This window comes from Cinclus cinclus, chromosome 9 (assembly GCF_963662255.1).
Source record: "Cinclus cinclus chromosome 9, bCinCin1.1, whole genome shotgun sequence".
NCBI classification, from domain to species: Eukaryota; Metazoa; Chordata; class Aves; order Passeriformes; family Cinclidae; genus Cinclus; species Cinclus cinclus.
Window position 1 is genome coordinate 17,901,291 of NC_085054.1, and position 20,526 is coordinate 17,921,816.

The 20,526-nt window shown below is 44.1% G+C and overlaps 1 protein-coding gene across 1 annotated transcript in view; it reads right to left on the reverse strand.

The window, feature by feature from the left end:
- The window catches only part of TFCP2L1 (transcription factor CP2 like 1), a 30,959-nt gene extending 16,269 nt beyond the window's left edge, over positions 1 to 14,690 (reverse strand). Inside the window, exons 1-2 of the mRNA XM_062498042.1 lie at positions 14,563 to 14,690; positions 10,193 to 10,344 (exon numbers count right to left, since the gene is read on the reverse strand). Of these exons, the coding sequence (XP_062354026.1) occupies positions 10,193 to 10,344; positions 14,563 to 14,624 (214 nt within the window). The 5' untranslated portion in view covers positions 14,625 to 14,690. The remainder of the gene's footprint in view (positions 1 to 10,192; positions 10,345 to 14,562) is intronic.
- Between the last annotated feature and the right edge of the window lie 5,836 nt (positions 14,691 to 20,526).

The following is a 20,526-nucleotide window of genomic DNA, read 5'->3' on the forward strand; positions in this document are numbered from 1 at the left end:
TTTCCCCCATCTCTGTGAAACTGTCAGTGAGAATTTGGTCCCAATTCCTCAAAGTTCCCTTACATAGCCATCTTCTGGTAGTGGTTTTTAATTTATTCTTCTTAAAGCTTCCCAGCAAATTCATTGCTTTTTGGCTTAGGGTACCCAGAACTTATTAGCATGGACAGCACTCAGATACTTGCACTTTTATAGCACCAAACTGCTTGGATTATACTTTTTCCTTGAAAAATACCTTCCAAACCTTGTTCACCCTTTATTTTCCACCACTGCTACCAGCAAAACTCCTGAAATGGTGAATTAAAAACTTGGCCCTGCAATTATTTCTGTAGAGAAAAAAGGCTCTCAAGAATGACTACCTGGATATTGGAAAACAAAACCCCTCTGCAAAATAAAGCAAAGAATAGCAACCTAACCTGAAGAAAACTGAACTCCCCCTGGCGTCAGAGGGCAAAGAAGTCACACAGGGCTCTGACAGAGATCACTTATGAATCCTGCATCGCTGACTCACCAGCATGAGCAGGCACACACTGACAGTTTTCTGTTAAAACTAAATCATTAACAGATCATTCTTCGTCAGGTAACCAAATCTGTAAAGAAACATGCCTGTAAGTGTGACTAAACAATCTGCATTTCCCGTTCCCAAGTCTGACCACAACTAGCTAAGCCCATAACAAAGCAGAAATACAGAGTTCCCCCATCTGAGAAATCTCAGAAATACTGAGTTTTCCCATCTGTCTCAGAAACACAGATTAGTGCAGGTCAGACAGAACTTTCCAAGTCAGTCTGTGGTGGTAAAACTGGAGACAGGAGCAGAGGATAGCAGTGCTGAGACTACAGTGATTTGATTGAACAGCCCAGGCCAGGTCTACTAGACAGAAGAACATGGGCACCTAAAGCACTTCTGTCACCACCTGAAATGGACACTTTGCAAGCAATTCGCAGCAGCCTCCTGCACATCTGTGCGACCCAGCGCTCCCCTCACTCCCCACAATCCTTCTTCCCTACCTCAGGCAGAGCACCAAACAGTAATAAATATTCAGAAAACCACGGGACATTCCTGAGATACAGTTTGTCTCCCAACTTCATTGAAAGCTTCAGGGACACCAATAAAAACCCGGGCAGGTGATGATATACTGTAATTTCTATTTTAAACAGACATTCCCTGGGCAAATTTATGTAATCTCCTCTTAGGCCAGAGTCTGAGCAATTCACTTTACAAACAAAGTAGTACCCAGTAAAGCAGCAACCACCCAGGTCCAGAGAGTTACTGGTTTGTAGCTCATTAAGCAAGTCCAACCATCTGCAGAAGGATTTATAGACTGCTTACTTTTTTAAACTTGCGTTGTATTTGATAATTAACACACATTAAATATGGGAATGACCACTTAATGTGGGGACAGCAGAATCGAAAGTTAATAAGCACTTTACAGATGAAAAATAATTTAGTTCAACACAAGAATTTCACCTGCTCAAAGTTAACAGCTTACTGAGTTCCATGGAATTTCGACAGTCATCATAAATTTTAGGCAATTTCTGTGTAGAAAAGATTATCACCATTTCAAGCTCAAAAGTTACATTTTGTTCAAATGTTATTTATTATACCACCACAATATCCTATTCACTTTTCTTTGTTTTGGTGTTACATTTCAAGGGCTACTTGCACTATGCATTTTGTGGTTTTCTGCACAATAGACCAATACAATACATTAATTTCCAATTAGGATGCTGATGTTCCAGGCTGATATGACTCGGGCCTCACTTAATCTAACAAAGTAGCCTTTCCAGAAATTAAACCCTAACCTTTGAATAAGCAATATCCCAAACAAAAGTCTGTGGAAAAAAAAACAAAACAAAAACAAACAAACAAAAAAAAACCAAAAAACAAAACAAAACAAAAAAACCCCAAAAAATCCACATAGTCCTCCTCCTCAGAGTGGATCCGCACAGCACTAGACAGAACCAGCCTGGAAACTGTTTGATTATTAAGCCAAGTCCATAAAAATTCCATTTAGCAACTTCATATGGACATCCTAAAGAGTGTACAGATAAAGGCAAAGGAATGCTGACAGTCAAATGTACCATGCAGAAAGAGGGGGAGGGTAAAAAAAGCAAGCATTTATCATACCAAACCAAAGCACAACCAGCAGGCAGGAGGATCACCTTTGAAACAGCCAAGCACAACTATTCAGGGCATCAGGCACACAAAGATTTTTCTGACTAGAAAGATTAATGAACCCTCAGAATAAACAGACAAGAGTGGCAGAGCTGGCATGTGAACTTGCATGCTTGATGACACACACCTTTTTAGCCAGCCACAAGCAAAAATAAAAATTAGCATAAGACTTGCTCAAGTGTCCCATGTGTGGACACTCTGCAGGACAAGAAGCAAAAGCAGAACCCTCAATCCCTGGACCACAAATGACAGTGGATATTCTGCAGTTGCTTACTTCATCCTCATTTGACAAGATGCTGTAGATGTTTATCCAGTGGATATTATGAATTCACCAACTACACAATAGGCCACCCTGGAAGATCCCACTATGCTAGGAACATGGAAATCCTGCAAAGGAGGACAAGCTGTGGGCCAGGAAATGCAAAAGGAACACTAGAGTCATTCTAACACTGCAGGCCCATCTTGCCCCACATCCCATCTTCTACACAGCAGCCAGAGATGAAGCAGGGTCAACACAACCAGCCTTTTACTCCTTGCCATATCTTCTTGGTTTTTGGTATTCAGTATCCAGACTGCACATGCATTGGGCTGCCCAGTCATGACCAGTGCTCATTAACTCTTTTGTGTGGTCTCCTTCTGAATTTGCTTGTACTGTGGCAATCAGAACTACAATTTACACATGCCTCGCTTTAGCATTGACAGCGTGGGCCTTTATCTGCCTCCCACCTTTCCCCTTGTACAAAGCCTCCTTAGCCCCACCATGTTTTGGTACCCAAGAGCTCCACACTGAGGGTTCCTGCTCTGCTTGCCCCTACCAACAGTGCAGCAATGCTGCAGGAACACAGCACACCAATTTGTCTCCTAATTCTACCACCACACCACAGAGCTTCACTGTCATCATGTTGCTTTTATGTTTTTCCTCCTTTCACAATGTGTCCCCAGCTCAAGGAGGTTTTTCATGCCCCTTTTTCTACTTCCCTACCTCTTTCTTGTGGGAAAGCCAAAGAGCTGCCTTGGAGCCAAGTTTGCTGCAGAAAAATTTCACTGCTCATTTACTATATGAACATTTTTCTGAGTCCTACTCTCCACAGATTTTTGAAGACAGTATATTCTACAGTGGTGACACTTCATAGCTAACAGGCACTAACAGAAATACTCCTCATTTACAATGGTTTCCACTCAAGAGAGGGAGGTGCATTTAAATCCCCAATGAATACAGTCTCACTTTGAATCAAGGACACAAAACAAACCAGCATACACAGAAACACTTCCAGTTGCTAACTTCACTGCATGCATTTGGGTTTCCTTTGCATAGACTTCATCCACTTGATTGCACCTAATCTAAACCATGTTATAAACTTTAATTATTGGTACAAATTAATTAGTGAAGAAACTATGGACCTCCAATGGAAAGCTGAAAAAATACCTACCCTGTGAAAATAATTTCTTCCTGCATTTCCACTCCTCTAGCATGTACTTGAAACACTCAGGATTATCTTAGTCACATCTGTCCAGCTCAGAAAACCTCAGCTCTCTCTGTGTAAGTAAAAAATACAGGCTTTTTCTGGTTTCAACCTGTTTTAAGTCAATTTGAACAACAGGTTTTATAGCTCTGAAGGAGTAGCTTTGTGTAATATTTACTTGAGTTTCAGATAACCAAAAAGAATGGTCCTGGGTGAGGGTGCTGACAAGGGATGCAGAAGAGCTGAGTATGACTCCTGACCCCACTTAGCAGCTCCCTTAGATGCCCTCAGGTTAAGTCCCTTCCTTCACCACATTTGTGCTGTAGGAAACTGGGAGAAGCAAGTCCCACTCCCACCCATAGCTGCTACTACAAGGCAGGGAAGGAGATGGGATCAAAGCTGACTGCACCTTCCACACCAGCCAGAAACATGGCACCAAGCTGGGACAGGAGGAATCTCACTGCTTGCTGTCTAGTTTCAGGAACAAATAATAAATGCTTGGTAGGAAGCAAATGGGAGAAAAAAAAAAAGGTGCTTTTTTTCTCTACCTCTTTTGGGGGGAAAAAGTATAGTCTCTTATAAAAAGATATATTACTCCTACAAAAAGCAGCTAATTAGGTCAAGCCCACAGTATTTCTCAAGCTTCTTACTTGCTACTTAGAATGTGATCTTTTTAGGACACAAATTAGAGGAAGCTAATTGGAAAATTTCTACATCATCTCACATTGACAGTAGCATTCACACATGCATCAAACCCTGTTAAATCACAGGCAAAAAATTCTCTGTCATAATTAAAGGAATCTCAGATATGGATAACGGGGTAAAGTAAAAAAAAAATTGGATTATAAGCAAGAATCTTCCCAAAATTTTCATACTTCTTACTACACTCTGAGTAACTTCTAAGCACTCCCTCTTTTCACAGATATTGAAGATTTATAGGGGAACAAAATGCAGTCTAGGGGCTTCCAGTAGGAGTTGTGCACAGGCTACAATCCAGCAAGTTCACAATTCCTTTTGAATTTCATCCAGATGTTAGCAACAGAAGAAAGGATTACAAAAAGAATAGAAAACAGCCTCTTGGTTAAAAGACAACTGAGACTCTAGCTTCCTAGGGACAACAGAAGTCAGATGCTCTACTTACGCAGAGGTGCCCTGTCATCTGAAGCAAGATTCATAGTGAGCTTTGGGATGGTGTGGTTTGGAGACAGGGTTGTTTATCCTAAGCTGCCAAGTGAAGACAGAGCTGCCAAACATATGGGGAAATTGCTTCTAGCACAATTAATGGCTTCAGCTGAGACACCAGAACCTACTCAGAGCTGTCTTCAGAGTCAGGCAGGAGACAAATTCCTCCTCCAAAGAAGAAGTGCACCACAAGAACCAAAAACACCAAAAGCCACTTTCAGAAATGGGAAACACAAATTAGCTTTGTTAGCCACTTCATTTTTTTTAAGCCATCCAAACCCAAGAACAGAGTGGAAAGGGGTCAAGAAGCAGTAGGTCATCCCATAAGGAATAGGGAAAAAGGATGCATGGGTGGGTGGGCAGGCACCAGGGAGCACCTGGTACTCACAGCCTCACTGACACAAAGTCACTGTTGTGTATGTGATCTCAGGCAAGGGTGGAGCGTTTGTCCACATGGGAGAAGCTACAACCAAGATAGGTCCTACATGTGCCCAGGGCCTGATCACTGATGGCAGTGACTGTTAGGAAAAGAGGTAGTTACTATCACAGGACAAAGAAAATAAATCCCCATAAACAGAGCTATAATTAAACCAGAAGCACACCCAGCCAGAGCTGGTCACTCAGCCTTCTCTACACTTAATTTAGGCAAATAAAAAACTGTTCCAGGAGAAGTACAAACATACAGGCAGTTGTGACCCCATAAAAACTCAATTACGTATGAGTTAACGTCACTATAAAACAGCTTTTTTCATTTACTGTAAATCTCAGTGTTTAAAACTGGATTCTCTGGCTGTAGAAGATTAGACAACCAAATTTGAACTTTAGACTTTTTAAGGGAAGCAAAGGATTTCTCTTGCCTCCTGCTGTAAGCAATTTCATCTCCTACCCAAACAATTAGGAATCTACTCCAAAGCATCCTCTTCAGCTGTTCCTTGCCCAGTGCTTCCTGCACCTTACTGCTTTCTGGAGAAGCAACCACAGCACATCTGCAGTTCCTGCACTGAGCTGAGGCAGGACAACACCCAACAGATTTTAAATGCAGCACCATTTAAAATGTATCAGTTTATGCACACATATCTTGAACCTAGATATATGCCTTGGCACTCTGGGGTTGAAATCTGGGGCTTTTGTTTAGGTGTGACCCAAACTCAAACTAAGCACATCATTAGGTTTATGAGGCATCATTTGCTAATGCACCTCTACAGCAACATTCCCCATATCACAAGTTCTCTCAAACGTTAGTGGTTTTCCCTCATGGCTTTGATTTTTAGCTCATTCTGAACCATCTAGGACTGGCACTAAGGCTGACTCCTGGAAGACACCATAAAGGAGAGGTGTCCAGCCTTCCAAACCCTAACCAGCTGTACACTAAAATCTTAGCACAGCCAAGAACCACAAGTCACACAGTGCAGATCGGGAGAGCTGAACGAAGCCCAAGAAAACTTTACAGGCAGATGACAGCAAATTACTCTGAAGTACCACTGGGAGACTGGGCTAGATTTCTCACACAGCCTGCTCCCAGTGACCCTCTGCCACCAAACTTAGCCTCCCTCTATTTGAAGTAATAAAAATCTGGGGCTCTGAGCCAGCCCAATGCTGGTCATGAGACAAAATCATTACTTGAACAACTCACAATCCACATGTGGTTCTGGCACTACAAGCTGATTCCCTTGGGCAATGACTTTCAGGTTTTTGTGATTTTTGACATTTTATTTTTTAAAAGAATGACTTTATTTCCGCACATTTATTAGTGTTCAGATCTACTGTACACAGTGCTTGTTTCTTCCACATTCCTCCTTCTGCAATTTCTGGAACCACCTTTCATTGCTTCCATTTCTGTCCATGTTTGAAACTGGTTTCAACCAGCCATGGTCAAACCACACCCCATATGACTGCAGACCATGGAATATCCACTGCATCAAGCCATCTTGCTGAAGCAGTGGTTTGTAATATGGCTGCTGGTTGATTGTTTGTCTGAAAATCCCTATCCACAAGAGACATTGAAATAGTGCTAAAAGGCAGGCTAATTCCAGAAACATTAGGATGTTTGTGCTGCAAGACTTCTGGACAGTGTAGTTCTGTTGACAGATGTGATCCTTGACCAAAGGAGCAATGCCAGCAGCAGCTTCCAGTGCAAGGACAGCACCTTTACCAGTCTCATGGACTGAAGGTGGAGTGGTATTGAGACACCATACTAATAAGCCTGTACTTTGTCCCATCAGATGAGTAATCCTCCTGAGATCCAGTAAAGACTCTTAATGAAGGAACTGCCCTAAGGATCAGCAAATTAATCCTGCATTCAATTTGGCTCCAGTTTCCCAAGGCATTTGGGAAGGCGGGGGGAAAGAGATCGGGAAAGACAAGTGCAATGAGTCAGTCTTTGGAAGCCAAACTACAGATTTGACTCTAGTTACCTCATTTACAGGCTGGTTCTAGAGTTGTGGCCAGAGAGCACTCATGGTTTCAAACTGGAGCAGACAAACTTGGGATTCTGCCACTGCTCAATGTCCCCAAGTCAACTTAACAGCCAAGATCACTCTGTTATGCTCCCCCTCAAATACTTCCCCTGCCCCTTGGTAAAAACACTGCTCTGGTTTCCAGCTCCGGAGTCCTCTCAGCCTCCATCTTTGGGGAGAGTCCAGGCCAAAGACCTCCTCCTCCTCAACACACTGACCATCCCTCTGAGTGTATCCTGCAAGTAGCAAGGCTCAAGAGAAGCCATTATGCTCCACAAGCATGGAGCCCTCTCCCACCTGTACACAAACACAGCCACTGGACAGTCCTCCTTCCTAACCCATATGAAGTCTTTTCAGATCTCACGTGAAACTCTCCACTGATTCCTCTTCTATCTCTGCTATGCAACTTGGCCTTCAATTTGCTACCCAGTACTTCCAGCTTTCCATAGGCCATAGGTCAGATCTGACAGAGCTTTCTTCCACGCAGTTCTGCATATGGACATTCCTGAGCTGGTCCACTCTCCACCACTGAGCCAGTCATATGTGAAGAATGTGTCTCAGGGCAGGAAGCAGAGCTGCTTCACAGCAACAAAAAATCAGTAACTGAGTGGCGAAGAGCTAAAGTTGAGAAGGAACATTTGAACAGCAAGAGGCAAGAATCACCCAGCAAGCAGAAAACCACAAACTCTTCTTCACTCATAATTTGGGAAAGTAACCACACTGGATGTGAATTGCTTTGCTGGTGCTGGGACAGCCACTGTATCTTTGGATCTACCTTACTACAAGCCAGCCATGACTGACACACAGGCAGTGCAGAGGGACACTCCATTAATGAAGTTACCCATTTGCTAAAGTAATCCCAACATCACAACACTCAAGAAGGGAAACTATGTAACAGTACTTGGCCAATCCATAATAAACATAGAGAGGTTAAGGTGCACGAGGTGTCCCTTTGCTTACAGCCAGCACAAACTGATAAGGTGTAGGGGATGGTTTTAAACTGCTTCACAAGATGGCTGTGGCATTGTAGCTGGGTCACAGTGCTTTGGAGTCAGCCACAAGCACTGGTTCCAGAAACCTCAGCTGCCTCGAGGTCCCCTTCATGCACCTCCTCAAGTTCATAGAACATAACTCTACTAAAGGGGATTAATTTTCTGACAGAGCCTTTAAATCCTCATCCGTTTTTAACCCTTAGCAATGTTCTCACCAATAGCCCACTAACAGAAACTAGACGTCCCAGCTTCCCAACTCTGCCCCTCTGCCCAGCTCCTGCCAGCCTCATCCCTGCTTTGTCTCTCCAGACCTGCCCAGGTTCATGCTCTTCAGGGTGTATTCTGCAAAGACACATCCTACCTTGAGGGATGAAAGACAGACATTATCCAAGAAATCAATGAAATGATATCCAAGAAATCCAATGATGCAGAAAGCAGTGTCAAGACATAGCAGTAGACAACTCCTTGCAAGAGTAAGCAGGACAAAGCCTAACACAACATGGTCTACCTAAAAGGCAGTAGCAGTCTTCGCAAAGGAAAATGTGGACCGCTCCAGTCACAGTTTTTTTAAAAACTCATGGTATTGCGTTGAGTTGTCTAACTTTTTCCCTGCCAAGGTAAAAACTTAAGCTTCATGCACGCTAAAATATTTGGCTGTCAACAGATTTTCATTAAAAAAAATCTTTTATTCCAATACAAGAAAGAACTGTGTTTCCTAAAAAGATACATCTCAAGCTCACAATTGATACACCCCGTTATAATCTCCTGAGATCTGCTATGTTTAGATGAATGAACTGAAATGACACAGTCACATCTCAAGCATCTTTTGATCCTCAGAGACAGAACAGTGTGACAGGAAATACGTGGTTCCTTGGGTAGAGCCTTCAGTACTTCACTGATTTTTCTGTGGAGGTTCTGTGGGTCTACCAGCTACCAACACAGACCCAGCAGCCAGCTGCACGGGAGGTCAAAGTACAAGGGAGGTCAGGGCTCTGATTTCTACCAGCATTAAGAGAAACCTATCCAGGGAGGCACCAAAGTGACCACCCTACTCAGTGCATGAAGCTTAAAGAGCTGAGGTAGTATCCTGAGGCAGGAGAGGATCTCAGTAAGAGGGCAGCCAGCCCTCAGCTTGTTGCTAGGTCCTTTTATACAGCCTGGCAGAAACTGAGTGTAAATATGTTTTAGTATAACCTGTGCATAGAGAGGTCTGATCCCCTCAAGCCCCACGCACAGGAAGTGCTGCAAAGTGACAGCCAAACACCAACCACAGATGCGTCCGCACAACTGCTGCCAAAGGGGGGGAAAGCAAAGAACACAGAGAAACAAAGTGTTTTGTTATCCAGGAGTCTGAACTAGTCCATGAGGTCGGCTATAGAAGATCTTGCAGCACTGAACCCTGACAACTTGTGAAGTCAGGCACTGAGCAGAGCCATACCAGCCAGCCTGTGGGAGAGATGTTACTCTGCCCAGACCTCCCAGCAGCCCTTGGATACCTCTGAAATCATTCCCTGGCTATGCCCTCCAGCAGTGCCAGGGGTCTTACAGTGGTAAAACCCTCCCCAGTTCAAGCCAACCCAATTGCTTCACCAATCTGGCCATGTGAGATGAAGGCAGGAGGCTGCACCTTAAGCCATCTGAGATCAAGCCAGTACTTTGCCACAGGGAAAGTGGGAAATGGGCATGCTATAACACTGCCTTAAGTAAACAGTTAAATCAGTGGTACCTCATTATTTTCAAATAGTTGATAATCTGGTATTTAAATGCAGAAAATTAAATATTCCTCCTTTCCTTCACCCTCCCCCCCCCCCACTTCTATCCCTCTTTTCCCATCCCGCTGCCCTCCCAGTAAGGCAAAGCATGGGATTAAATCACATGAACCGTTCCCAGGAAATATTCTCTCCTTCAGCATCCTGCAGGCCCTACCTTGGTTGAGGTAGGTCAGAGTTTCTTCGTGCAGTTTCACGGCGGGGGAGGTGGCTGTGCAGAGGACGTACTGAAAGGGTGGCAGCTTGGCATCGTTCTCAGGAGACAGCTGTGGCTCTTCCTGCTTGAAGATCGGCAGCGCAAGGACATCTCTGCAATGCACAAGTTGTACACAGTCAGTTGCAAAGAATTTATGGACTATCCTAGCCTCAATCTACATATGGCTCTCATCATCTGAGATAACACAGGTGGTCTCTGGAGAAACACCAGGATAAAAATGGCTAAAAGAGGAAAAATTTGGCCTGTTTAATGCAACCAGGCAACTTCTGTGTCTAAGATATCAGCACTGCATGCAAAAGAACACAGCACTGGCAAAACAGAATATATCAGAGAATTAGTTTTTAAGAAATAATTCAGATTTACTTTTCAGTTAAGCAGTTGTCTTGACAAGGAAAAAGATATGAAAAATAGATCATCCTTGTAGACGTATTTGATTAGAGGTTCTCAGGTTCTCAGATGAAAGCCTTTCAGGAAAAAAAAAAGGCAAGAAAGTGCACTTTGACAGCTGAATGCCAGATTAGTAAAATGTCTTCAAGTAGCAGCCACAGGTGAAAAGCAGACACAGCTCTGGTGTACAAAGGAGATATTCAGGTAAATAATGGCAGGAACGGCTGGATGAATTCATTCATATCTCCCTGCATTCTAATAAACCTGGTCCCAAGGAATCACACAACTCAAGTCAGCACTGGGCTATCTTCACGAATGCACACACAGGTGCCTGAGAGCAGCTTCACCAGCACCTGCACACAGCCCCAGTTCCCACCTCTTTACAAAATGTTGATAGTGACCGGGCTGCTGATTTAGTCCCAGGCTGATCCCGACCCATACTAATCCCCAGGCAGAACTGGTATTAGCAAGGCTGAGAGCTCAACAAATGATCAGTTGATTAGTACAAAATGAGGTGTCAGGAATAAGCATTCTTATCTCAGCCCATCTGATACTGAAGAACCACATTAGCCTTTCCTATGCCACTAATGCAGCTGATCATTGTGTCCACCTACTTAAAACATTAATACCCTTTCAAATTAGGAGGATTATACTGAACACGGTGACAATTCAGAATGAGTGATTTTCACCTCTATTTCTTCCAGACGTGTGAAGACTCAAGATTCTCTTCACACAGGCTGCAGCTCTGTTCCTTTTGACAACCCCAAACACAAAATGCTCGAAGAAAAGCCAACCAGCATGTACAGACTAGCATGCACCCTGGAAGGGCATTCAGAATTTTTTCCTTGCCTGTTCAGTTAATGATCCACTCATAGCACTCACAACCTTGAAGGCTACCCAGGTCATCAGTGAAAGAGTGCAGCAGTTTAGAGTAAACTGCTCAAGTGCCTGTTTCAAACACAGGTACTCCTGTTTATGGGAAAACAATGCCAGAGAGCAAATTGTGCCATCTCAGATGCAGAGAAAAGAAACACCCATCTGTTTCCATTCTCTCTTCCAACCCCACGCCCTCAATACTATCAGCCACTCGAAGGCATCCAGCCCCATTTGCTTCCTGGCATTACTGACATAATCACAGCTCTTGCCTAACTGCTGCCACAGAGAGGGGTTTTTTGTTTTTTTTTTTGCCTTAGTGATGATTTACTACAGTAATGAAGTGACAGAAATGCATGCAGTAGATTTCTGACATAGATAGCATTGCTCCATACACATGCAGAATCTGATACGGCTCGACTCCGGAGTCATCTCACTCATCCCGGATGCCAACATTTGTTCCTAAGGATGCCAACATTTGCTCCTAACCCGCTCATCTGCGCAATGCTCTCTGAATGCCTGTGGCTTTACGGATGAGAACAGGTCAAAAATTCTAGCACCCGAAAACTTCTGCAGTTCGCCAGAAATATTGCACAAAATCTGGCCTGGTTTAACAGTTAGGGGTAAGGAATTTGTACGTACACTCACCAGAAACAGTTGAGGAATTAAGGCAAGGGGAAGTCTAAAGTTAAATACTGTATTTCACATCAGGTTCTTTGCACCCCTACACCTCTCAGCATAGCTGTCTGAATTCTGCAAGCATGCAGGAATCCATGACTTGCTTTCTGGAAAGCTTCACCATATTAAAGCTCCAACAAATCCACACAAGTTCATCACATTTCTATTTCTAGAGCATTTGAACTAATGGGCTATGGTAAAATTGCTTTGGGTCAAGACCTTCTTAAACATTCGACCTTATTATAAGTGTTTGGAACTTAAAAATTCTTTTGGCCTCATTTTAAGTTATAAGTATACAAGCCATCACAACATTTATTCAACTCTTCACTCAAGAGTTGCAAACCAAGTTTCGGAAAAAGCACACTTTTACAACAGTTCCTATCCCAAAAAAAAAAAAAAAAAAAAAAAAAAAAAAAAAAGCTGAACTCCTTATAACTCTACCAATTTTCACCCTTATGCTAAAGATTTACAGTTCTGGTCTTAAATAACAGTTACTTTGCATACCTGGGAAGAGAGAAAGTTATTTGAGCGTTCTGTCAAGCTGACAGAACAGAGTAAAACACATACTGGGTTTTAATAAAAAATGAATTAAAATTTACAAGAATTTTTCTGTAGTATCACCTTGCTTCAGCTACAAATATCACTGAGGTATAGCAGAACACACATGGATGTCTTAAACAGACAAAAAGCTCTTGATCTCAGCAAAATAAAACTTGTAAAAACTTTTCTTACAGCAACATCAAATACTGTACTATTTCAGCTTCTTGTGCAGTCACTACAAGGGGGCATGGAAAGCCCTAAGAAAGGCACTGCTCAGCAGAAAAATGCCCCTGTAAGAAACACATGTCTTGACACATTCTCATGGAAAGTAAATTGGCCAGAATTAGCTAGCCATCTCTACATAAAAGAACAAGGGTTTTGTTCAACCTACCTTCCCTGAAACACCTGAAGGCATTGTTGCCATAAAAGAGGTTGTAGGGATTTTAATCCCAGATCAAATCCAGATCAAATGTCCACAGAAGCAGATACTTAATCACTAAAACTGAAGTTTGCTCCTAAGACACCAACAGGTCACCACCATACCAGCAGCCTTCCTGACAGAACAGGTAGTATCCTTTATCCTGCAGCTATAAATTACCAAGTGAAACCTGACGCAGACCTGATGATCTTGTAACACCCCTGCTACAAATCCATGGAGTTAACAAAGCAGCCTGACCACCGTAAACACTCTCTAATGGAGAATATCCACAAGCACCAATGCTGATGGCTGCTCTGCTAGTACCATTTCCACTGTCCTAAATTAATCAGATCTGCAAGTGCAAAGCAAGAGAGAACAAGACTTCTGCCACATACACGTTGTGAAACTGAGTTATTGACATAGAGGGAGGAGATTAAGAATCATGTACAAAGAAACAGAAAAGCTGCCAGAAGGCAAGAATCTACCAATATTGTATTATTTGATAATGGGAGATTATTATTTAATCCAAAATAAAATTCCTTCGCAAGTACACTGACAGGCAGCAGGAACAGTCAAAGACAGCGTGCCTCCTTGAAAGGGAAGCATTAGCTGCGTCCGAAGCGCTTCCCCAGACAAACTCAATGTTCTCTCGAGAGTGGTTATTTGGGGGTACATTTGAAAGTCAGGGTTCTTGGGCCACAGCCAGGTTCTCCACTGCCACAATTCACCAAAATCTCACTCCAGTAAGCGACACCAGCTGACGGCTGAGCTTTACATCTTCAGAAAGCTAATAATTCACAAGCACCCAGCAAAAAGGGAACTCCCTAAGTTGCCTGCTTTGACATCGTTTGGAGGGAGGAAACACGGGTTTGTGCTACACATGTTACAGACTATTGTTTAGCAGCCCTTGTACTTAAATTAGGCACATTTAATTAAACGCAACTGTGCGGAGGCAGGAAAAAGCTGGTTTAGGCAAGTTCAGAAAGTGAAATTCTGCGCTTTTCACACATCGTCCCAAAAAAAAGCGAGAAAGAAATCCCATCCCCAGAAAACTGGGTGCCTTCTCAGTTTGCCAGCAGGCGTTTTCCACAGACCTCTGACAGCGCTCCGCCGCTGCCGAGCCTTCCCCCTTGGAGCTGCGCTACCCCAGCCCGGAGAAGAGGGAACCCGGCACAAGCCATAAAGCAACGCCGCAGAGAGCTGTCTAACCAGGCGCTAAATATATATGTAGATAGATAGATAGATAGATAGATAGATAGATAGATAAGGAAAAAGAGAAAGCAAAAACAGGAAAATGGTCTCAGACCGAGGGAGCGGCGCGGCGGGGCACCGGCAGCGCCGCCGGGGAACCCGCGGGACGGGGCACCCGACCCAAGATCCGCCCCGTGCCAGGGCTGCCGGCCCCGGGACTCACCGCAGGTAGCTGCCGGTCGAGTGCTGGTTGTAATGCTCCGGCTGCGTGTGCCAAAACAGCATCTTGGGAGCGGCCGGCGGCGGTCCCTGCGCTGCGGAGCGCCGCGCTGCCCACCCTACGGGCGCCCGGCAAGGCTGCCGGCAGCTGGAGTCGCGGCCCCGCCGGCTCCCGGCGTTTTTATGGCTCAGCCCCGGCGGGCGCGGGTTGGCCGGGCCGGGACTCCGCAGCCGGGCGAGCCCTCCCCCGGCCCGCCCCAGCGCCAGCCCCGGCCCCCGGCGGGCACGGGCCGCGCAGCCCCGGGGCGGAGCGCTGGCCCTGAGGGACGGGCCCGGAGCGGAGCCGTGAGGGGCCTGGGGCCCGCGGGTGAGGGTGAGGCAGCGCCGGCGGCCCGGGCCGTGCCCCAGCTGTGCCGCGGCTACCGCCTGCACTGTGAGCTGGCTTTAAACCGAGCCGCTCCGTCCGACACCAGTGGACAAACCCTGCTCAGGTTCCTCTGAGTTCCCTGTTTTCTTTAAATGAACGACAGCTGATGGCTCAGTGCTCTTACACTGCCCTGTGCCTCGTGTTAATGCGAGCTTTGTGTCAGGAGGTATTTTCCAACGGAGAGGGCAAGAGGCAAAGTTTGCCGGTGGAGGTCGATGAAGAAGAGAACAGTGTCAGAGACTAAACTCACCCCTAGCCCGTTTGAAACCCTCCTGTCTTTTGTATCTCAACTCCCCCACACGGTCCGGAGAAATGTGTTTCTTTTCCGTTTCAAATTGCAGATCCTGACCCTCACCCACAGAGCTGTCCATTGCTGTCATTTTCCTGCTCTCAGGGCACCTTCATGTCCCACCAGTCCTCTGCTCTGATAGTTTGGAGTGGGGAACAAAAAGGGTAGAGGGGCTCCCCTTTTGGTCATTTCACATTGTCTGTCCACCAGCAGAAATGGAAACGGACCCTTAACTACTTTGAGTCATTAAACACCTTTCAGTGAGTTTTTCGGGAGAGGGCTTCCTGTCCCTGAGGCTCCTGGTCTAATTTCAGCTGAGAAAAAGGCACTCAACTCAGGGTACTTGTCAGCATTCACTGTCAGATTTCACCGTCAGATTTTCAGACAGATGAATTTTCTGTTCTCTTGCCATGATTAAAGAATATTGCTCTTGTCATAGTGCTTATAGATCAAGCCCAGTAGAGTCAGATGCAATATAACTATAGGCATTGTTTTTTTGAGGTAAAGCACAAGGTAGCCTGAAAGGTAACTAAGCAGCTTTAGAGAGATGTTATGAGTCTAAAAGTTTTTAGGATGCATTGTTTGTATCTGCTTGTCTCTAATTTCAGAGTAAGAAATAGCACAAATCAATGCACTTTTATTGTATCCTCAGTTACTACACAGTTAGTTAGACAAACACTGGTTCTAGCAAAGCAAAAATGGCTGGAGTTATCTTTTTTATGCTCTTGAAATTACTTAGCTCTGCTCACACAACATCTGAGACCTTGATTAAGCAAAGACTATATATAGCTCTTGGACAGAGAAACAAGGCAAAGTTTGCTGAGCTGTCCAAGGACTTCTCTAAATAGTGAATATCCTTCCACAGTTTAAGTAGTTTGTTGCATCTACTGGGGGAATATGAAGTCCAGTGTAAAAGTAAATTGCCACACTGTGTGAAACAAAGGATCCCATCAAGTCTGGTGCAATATATTGTCTTTACTATCCTTCTAGAAAGTACATATGTTGGAGTGAAAATTACTTTAAAATAATCCCATTCATTTCCTCTCTAGCCTGTTGATGAATGTAGAAAGGTGAAATCTACTAAATAATTTTACAGAGACTCTGGCAGCAGCTCTGTCTTCAAAATGATTCTGTCCTTCCCATTTATTTCTAAGCCAAATCCGATGAAGAAAAAGACTTCTTTATTCCTTGTCTACCTCTCCTGAAAGAAATCAAAGCCGTTTTCTGGTCTAACTGTTGCTCTTCCCCCAGTACAGAAGTTTGTACCACAGCATCACACACCTTCAGAACCCAGCACATCACATAGGCCAAATCATCCTCTGCTCCCCTCTGGGGCTCCCAGCATCTGCTTTTCCTCTTATTTTAGCACAGGCCCTGAGCGAAGAATCTTCTCCACCACAGCTTTCTCACGTGGTTTCTCTCTCAGGTTTCTCAAACCTCCCTTTACTCTCCTACTCCTCCCAGATTAAAGCAATTTCTTTGCTGTGCTGATTGCTTTTCATCTCTCATTTTAGATGCTTGTTCAATTTGCCATGGTAAAATGCTTTGATCATATGATTAAAAGGGATTGATTTAATATTTAGTTTGATGGATTTTTCTACTTGAGGTAATGATAGGAAGAGACCTTTTTGTGTTGAAAAAAGGTATTTTAAAAACAAGTGTCTTTTCCTGTGGATGTTTGTACCTGGAAACCCAAGTAGTGTGCCAATGTATTCAGTCCAAAAGTTCATTCTTCTGCTTCAGTGTTCATTGCAATCCCTTTAGCTAACGACTGAGTGGGAAACATCTTTCATCTGCTTCACTGGAGAGTCAAGAGTTTTTGACCAGCTCTTCAGCACCTGGAACCAAGCTAGTAGAAGTTGCAGTAAAGTGACTGAGATACAGTCACATATTCAGTTCTCTTTCTGTTCTGAAAGAGCAGTGTTCCCATTAGCCAAGGGCCTAAGTGGATGTGAGCATTATAACACTGGCTACAGATGTGGAAAAGAAGTGAAACACTTCACTTGCATGAAACTGAAAAGAAACGGAACATCTCTGTACCTTTTTTACTTCCAACACAAACATCTGAGTTGCTTCTGGGAAGTCGAAGTGGGTGTTCTGTATCAGTTTAGCAATGTTCACAGAGCCCCAGATAAACTTAAAGGGTCAAGGGTGAACATTATGCTGTATCCAAGATCTTCCAAAAGCTGCCATTAGATCATTGTGGCATTAGCCAGGGTTATTCAGGGATTACTCCACCTCCCTCCTGATGCACAGACCATAGAATCTGGATGAACTGCAGGGATCTGAAATGAGCTGCAGAGACTTACTGAGATGCTCATGCAAGCACTGAATATGCTCTTAGGAAAAAAAGTCAGCATGTGCTTTTTGTGTTGCCTTTCTGTTTATTTTACCTCACAGGTTTCCAGCCTTTGACCTGGGGATCCTTGGGGGAGTTATACTGAAGGAGGCTCTGCAAGATAACCAAGAAATGTGTCTGTGACTGGCTAAATTAGCTCAACTTTCTCTGGAAAACACTGAAGGCACCAGAAAATAGAAAAGACGTGAAACCTGAGGTTTTAATCAACTGCAGTATTGTGAATGAAGAAAGGAACAGCTTTTACACAGCCCTTATTGCTCTAAATTAAGAAAAAAAAAACAAAACAAAAAACATTGCTTTGCCTTTGACAGTGTTTGGGACTGCTTCCAGTGGCAAGTAGAGACTTTCACAGGCAGCCCACTGACCTTCAGATCTCCTCATCTATTCCATGCAGATCCACTTTTCAGATAGAAACCATCCTAGATGGGTTCCCATTGCTGTCTACTGAACAGAAGTTCTGGGCAGTGGCTGCCACCAGAAGCATGAATGTAGTCATGGTGTTACAGCCAAGAAAGAGGACACTGAACTGGAAAAACTGAGAATGGACAAGATCTTGAAAGTGTGTATTATATTGACAGAAACACAGAGCTTATTTTGGTTTTACAAGAGGAAGATTAACAGGTGACTCAAACATAGTCTATAAATACTCACATGGAAAATCAACATTTCATTAAAAATGTTCCTAAACCTCACAACAAAGATACAAGAGCCACAGAATAAACACTGCAAGTTAATAAAGCGAGGCTGAGAACAGACTGCAGTGAATGTAATCAACCATGAGGGTAACTTTCCCAAACTTTGTGGTTAAAGCCACCTCCAGCAATCCCCATTTTCTAGATATAATTACAGACACTTTTTTATATAAAAAAAAAAAAAGGAAAAAAGGTTTAACAGAAAGGAATTCATTTAGGTCCTGTGGCTAGTTTGACAGAGGAGAGCAAAGAAGCTCACCAGGAGTCTTTCTATCTTTACAATCTCTGACGTCTCCTACCAAAGGCTTCCAAATGCCATCTTATTAAAGTCACCTCCCTGCTCTACCTCGTGAGTGTGCAGCAATGCATCCCCTTCCCTGACAGTCAAACTGCCCCAATGCTCATAGTATGTCGTGATGTGCTGTCAACACAATCATCCTGACACAATGAGAACCACATTAACTGAGCTTAATAGCAAAACAAATATCAGGAAGAATACCACACAGACTGGCTTATTTTCTTATTCAAGTCATTCATTAAAACCCTCACCATTTTCTTACTTATCAGAGGTCACCATCAAATTTCCAGCTACCACTAAATTTCCAGGCACAACATAGCACTGATGTATCCACGAGGTCTTTTTGCCACAGAAATTAAGCCTCATTTGTGAGCTCTCCCCAGTGTCATATTAATCATTTTGACTGTCCTGATTTTATCACCAGAATCAAAATTTTCTTTCTTCCTGGTGAACATTTCTTTTAAAGTAATTTTGTTGTGGAAACAAAAAAAAAATATTTACACAATGAGGAAGATGGATGATTGGATGACAAAATAAATGCTTTTTAAATGCTCATTATACATCTATTGGCATTGGCTGTCTCATTGTGTACTTCAGGCTGCAATCATCGGGACACACAGTAGCCGTGTTTACATTGCTGCAAGAGAGACCTCTGGAGCCAACAGCACGAGTAGGAAAGCAGCACATGACTTAAAAAAATAAAATTAAAAAAAGTAAAGAAAAGGAAAAGAAAGAAAAACAGCAGAAAAAAAAATAATGTAGTTTTTGGCCAGCAGCAAATCCTGACTCTGCAAACAGCTGTGCCCAGAATATGACTGGGGGTTAGTTATGGTCCCTCTGCCCGAGGTCACCGTCTGTGCTGCGCTCCTGTCCTGGCTGGAGCAGCGTGAATACATCACAATACATCACACCCTCACTCACATGGGTGGCAGAGCAGGGGGGACCATCACTGCCTGGTGCTTTGTGAGGAGCAGTGGCAGGAGGTGAAGCATTGTCACTCAGAGCTGACAGCAGCCCTGTTCTGCTCACAGCTCTGCTGCCCGAGGAAGCTTTGCTTCATGGCTGAAAAATTGTAGCTGGGCCAAAAATCTCTGTGATAGCTGAGTGTATCCCACATCCGCCCACCAGCCTGGTCTGCCACCCTGCCCCAAATACTGGTGTCAGCACTTGCAGGGAGAGGAGAGGCCAGGAGCCAGGCTGCAGCAGGAACTGACTGCTTCAGCCAGCTTTGCCAAGGGTGGGTGTGGGAAAGCGGAAGAGGTGACAGAAGATGTCTAGTCCATAGATCCCACAGACCAAGGCTGTGTCCTCTCTACTCATGAAAAGGGAGACCTAAAAGCCTGAACAAGACGCAGAAGACTCCCTCTGGATTTTTGCAGGCACCAACAAACTGGGTGGGGTGGTTGGCATACTGAACACCAGTGCTTTGATCAGTGTGACTTTGGGAAACTTGAGGCCACGAGAAACCTCACTGAGTTTTGCAGAGCCATGCAAAGCACTGCACCAAGCTGGAATAACCCCAAGCATCGGTTCAGGCTGGGAACCGTCTGACAGCAGAACAGCCATACTGAGGAGGACCCAAGTGTTATCTTGATAGATTAAATGTTAAACGACAGTTCCCCCTGCCACAAATGAGGCAAACAATTCTTTGTGGTGCATGAGATCAAGGAAAGCTATTTCCCCTTCTCCTTGGTGCTGGTGGAACTGCACTTGTTTGAACCTCCTGTTCAAGGTGGAGAATTTGGACAGGATCCAGCAGGTTGGATCAGGGCATGGAGCACTTCTCCTGTGAGGAGAGCTTGAAGGCATTAGGCTTGGCTGGGTCTGAGGAAGATGAGGTCAAGTCAGGTCCTAATAGCAGCCCACTATGCAAAGGTGTTAAAAAAGATGATGAAATCAAGAA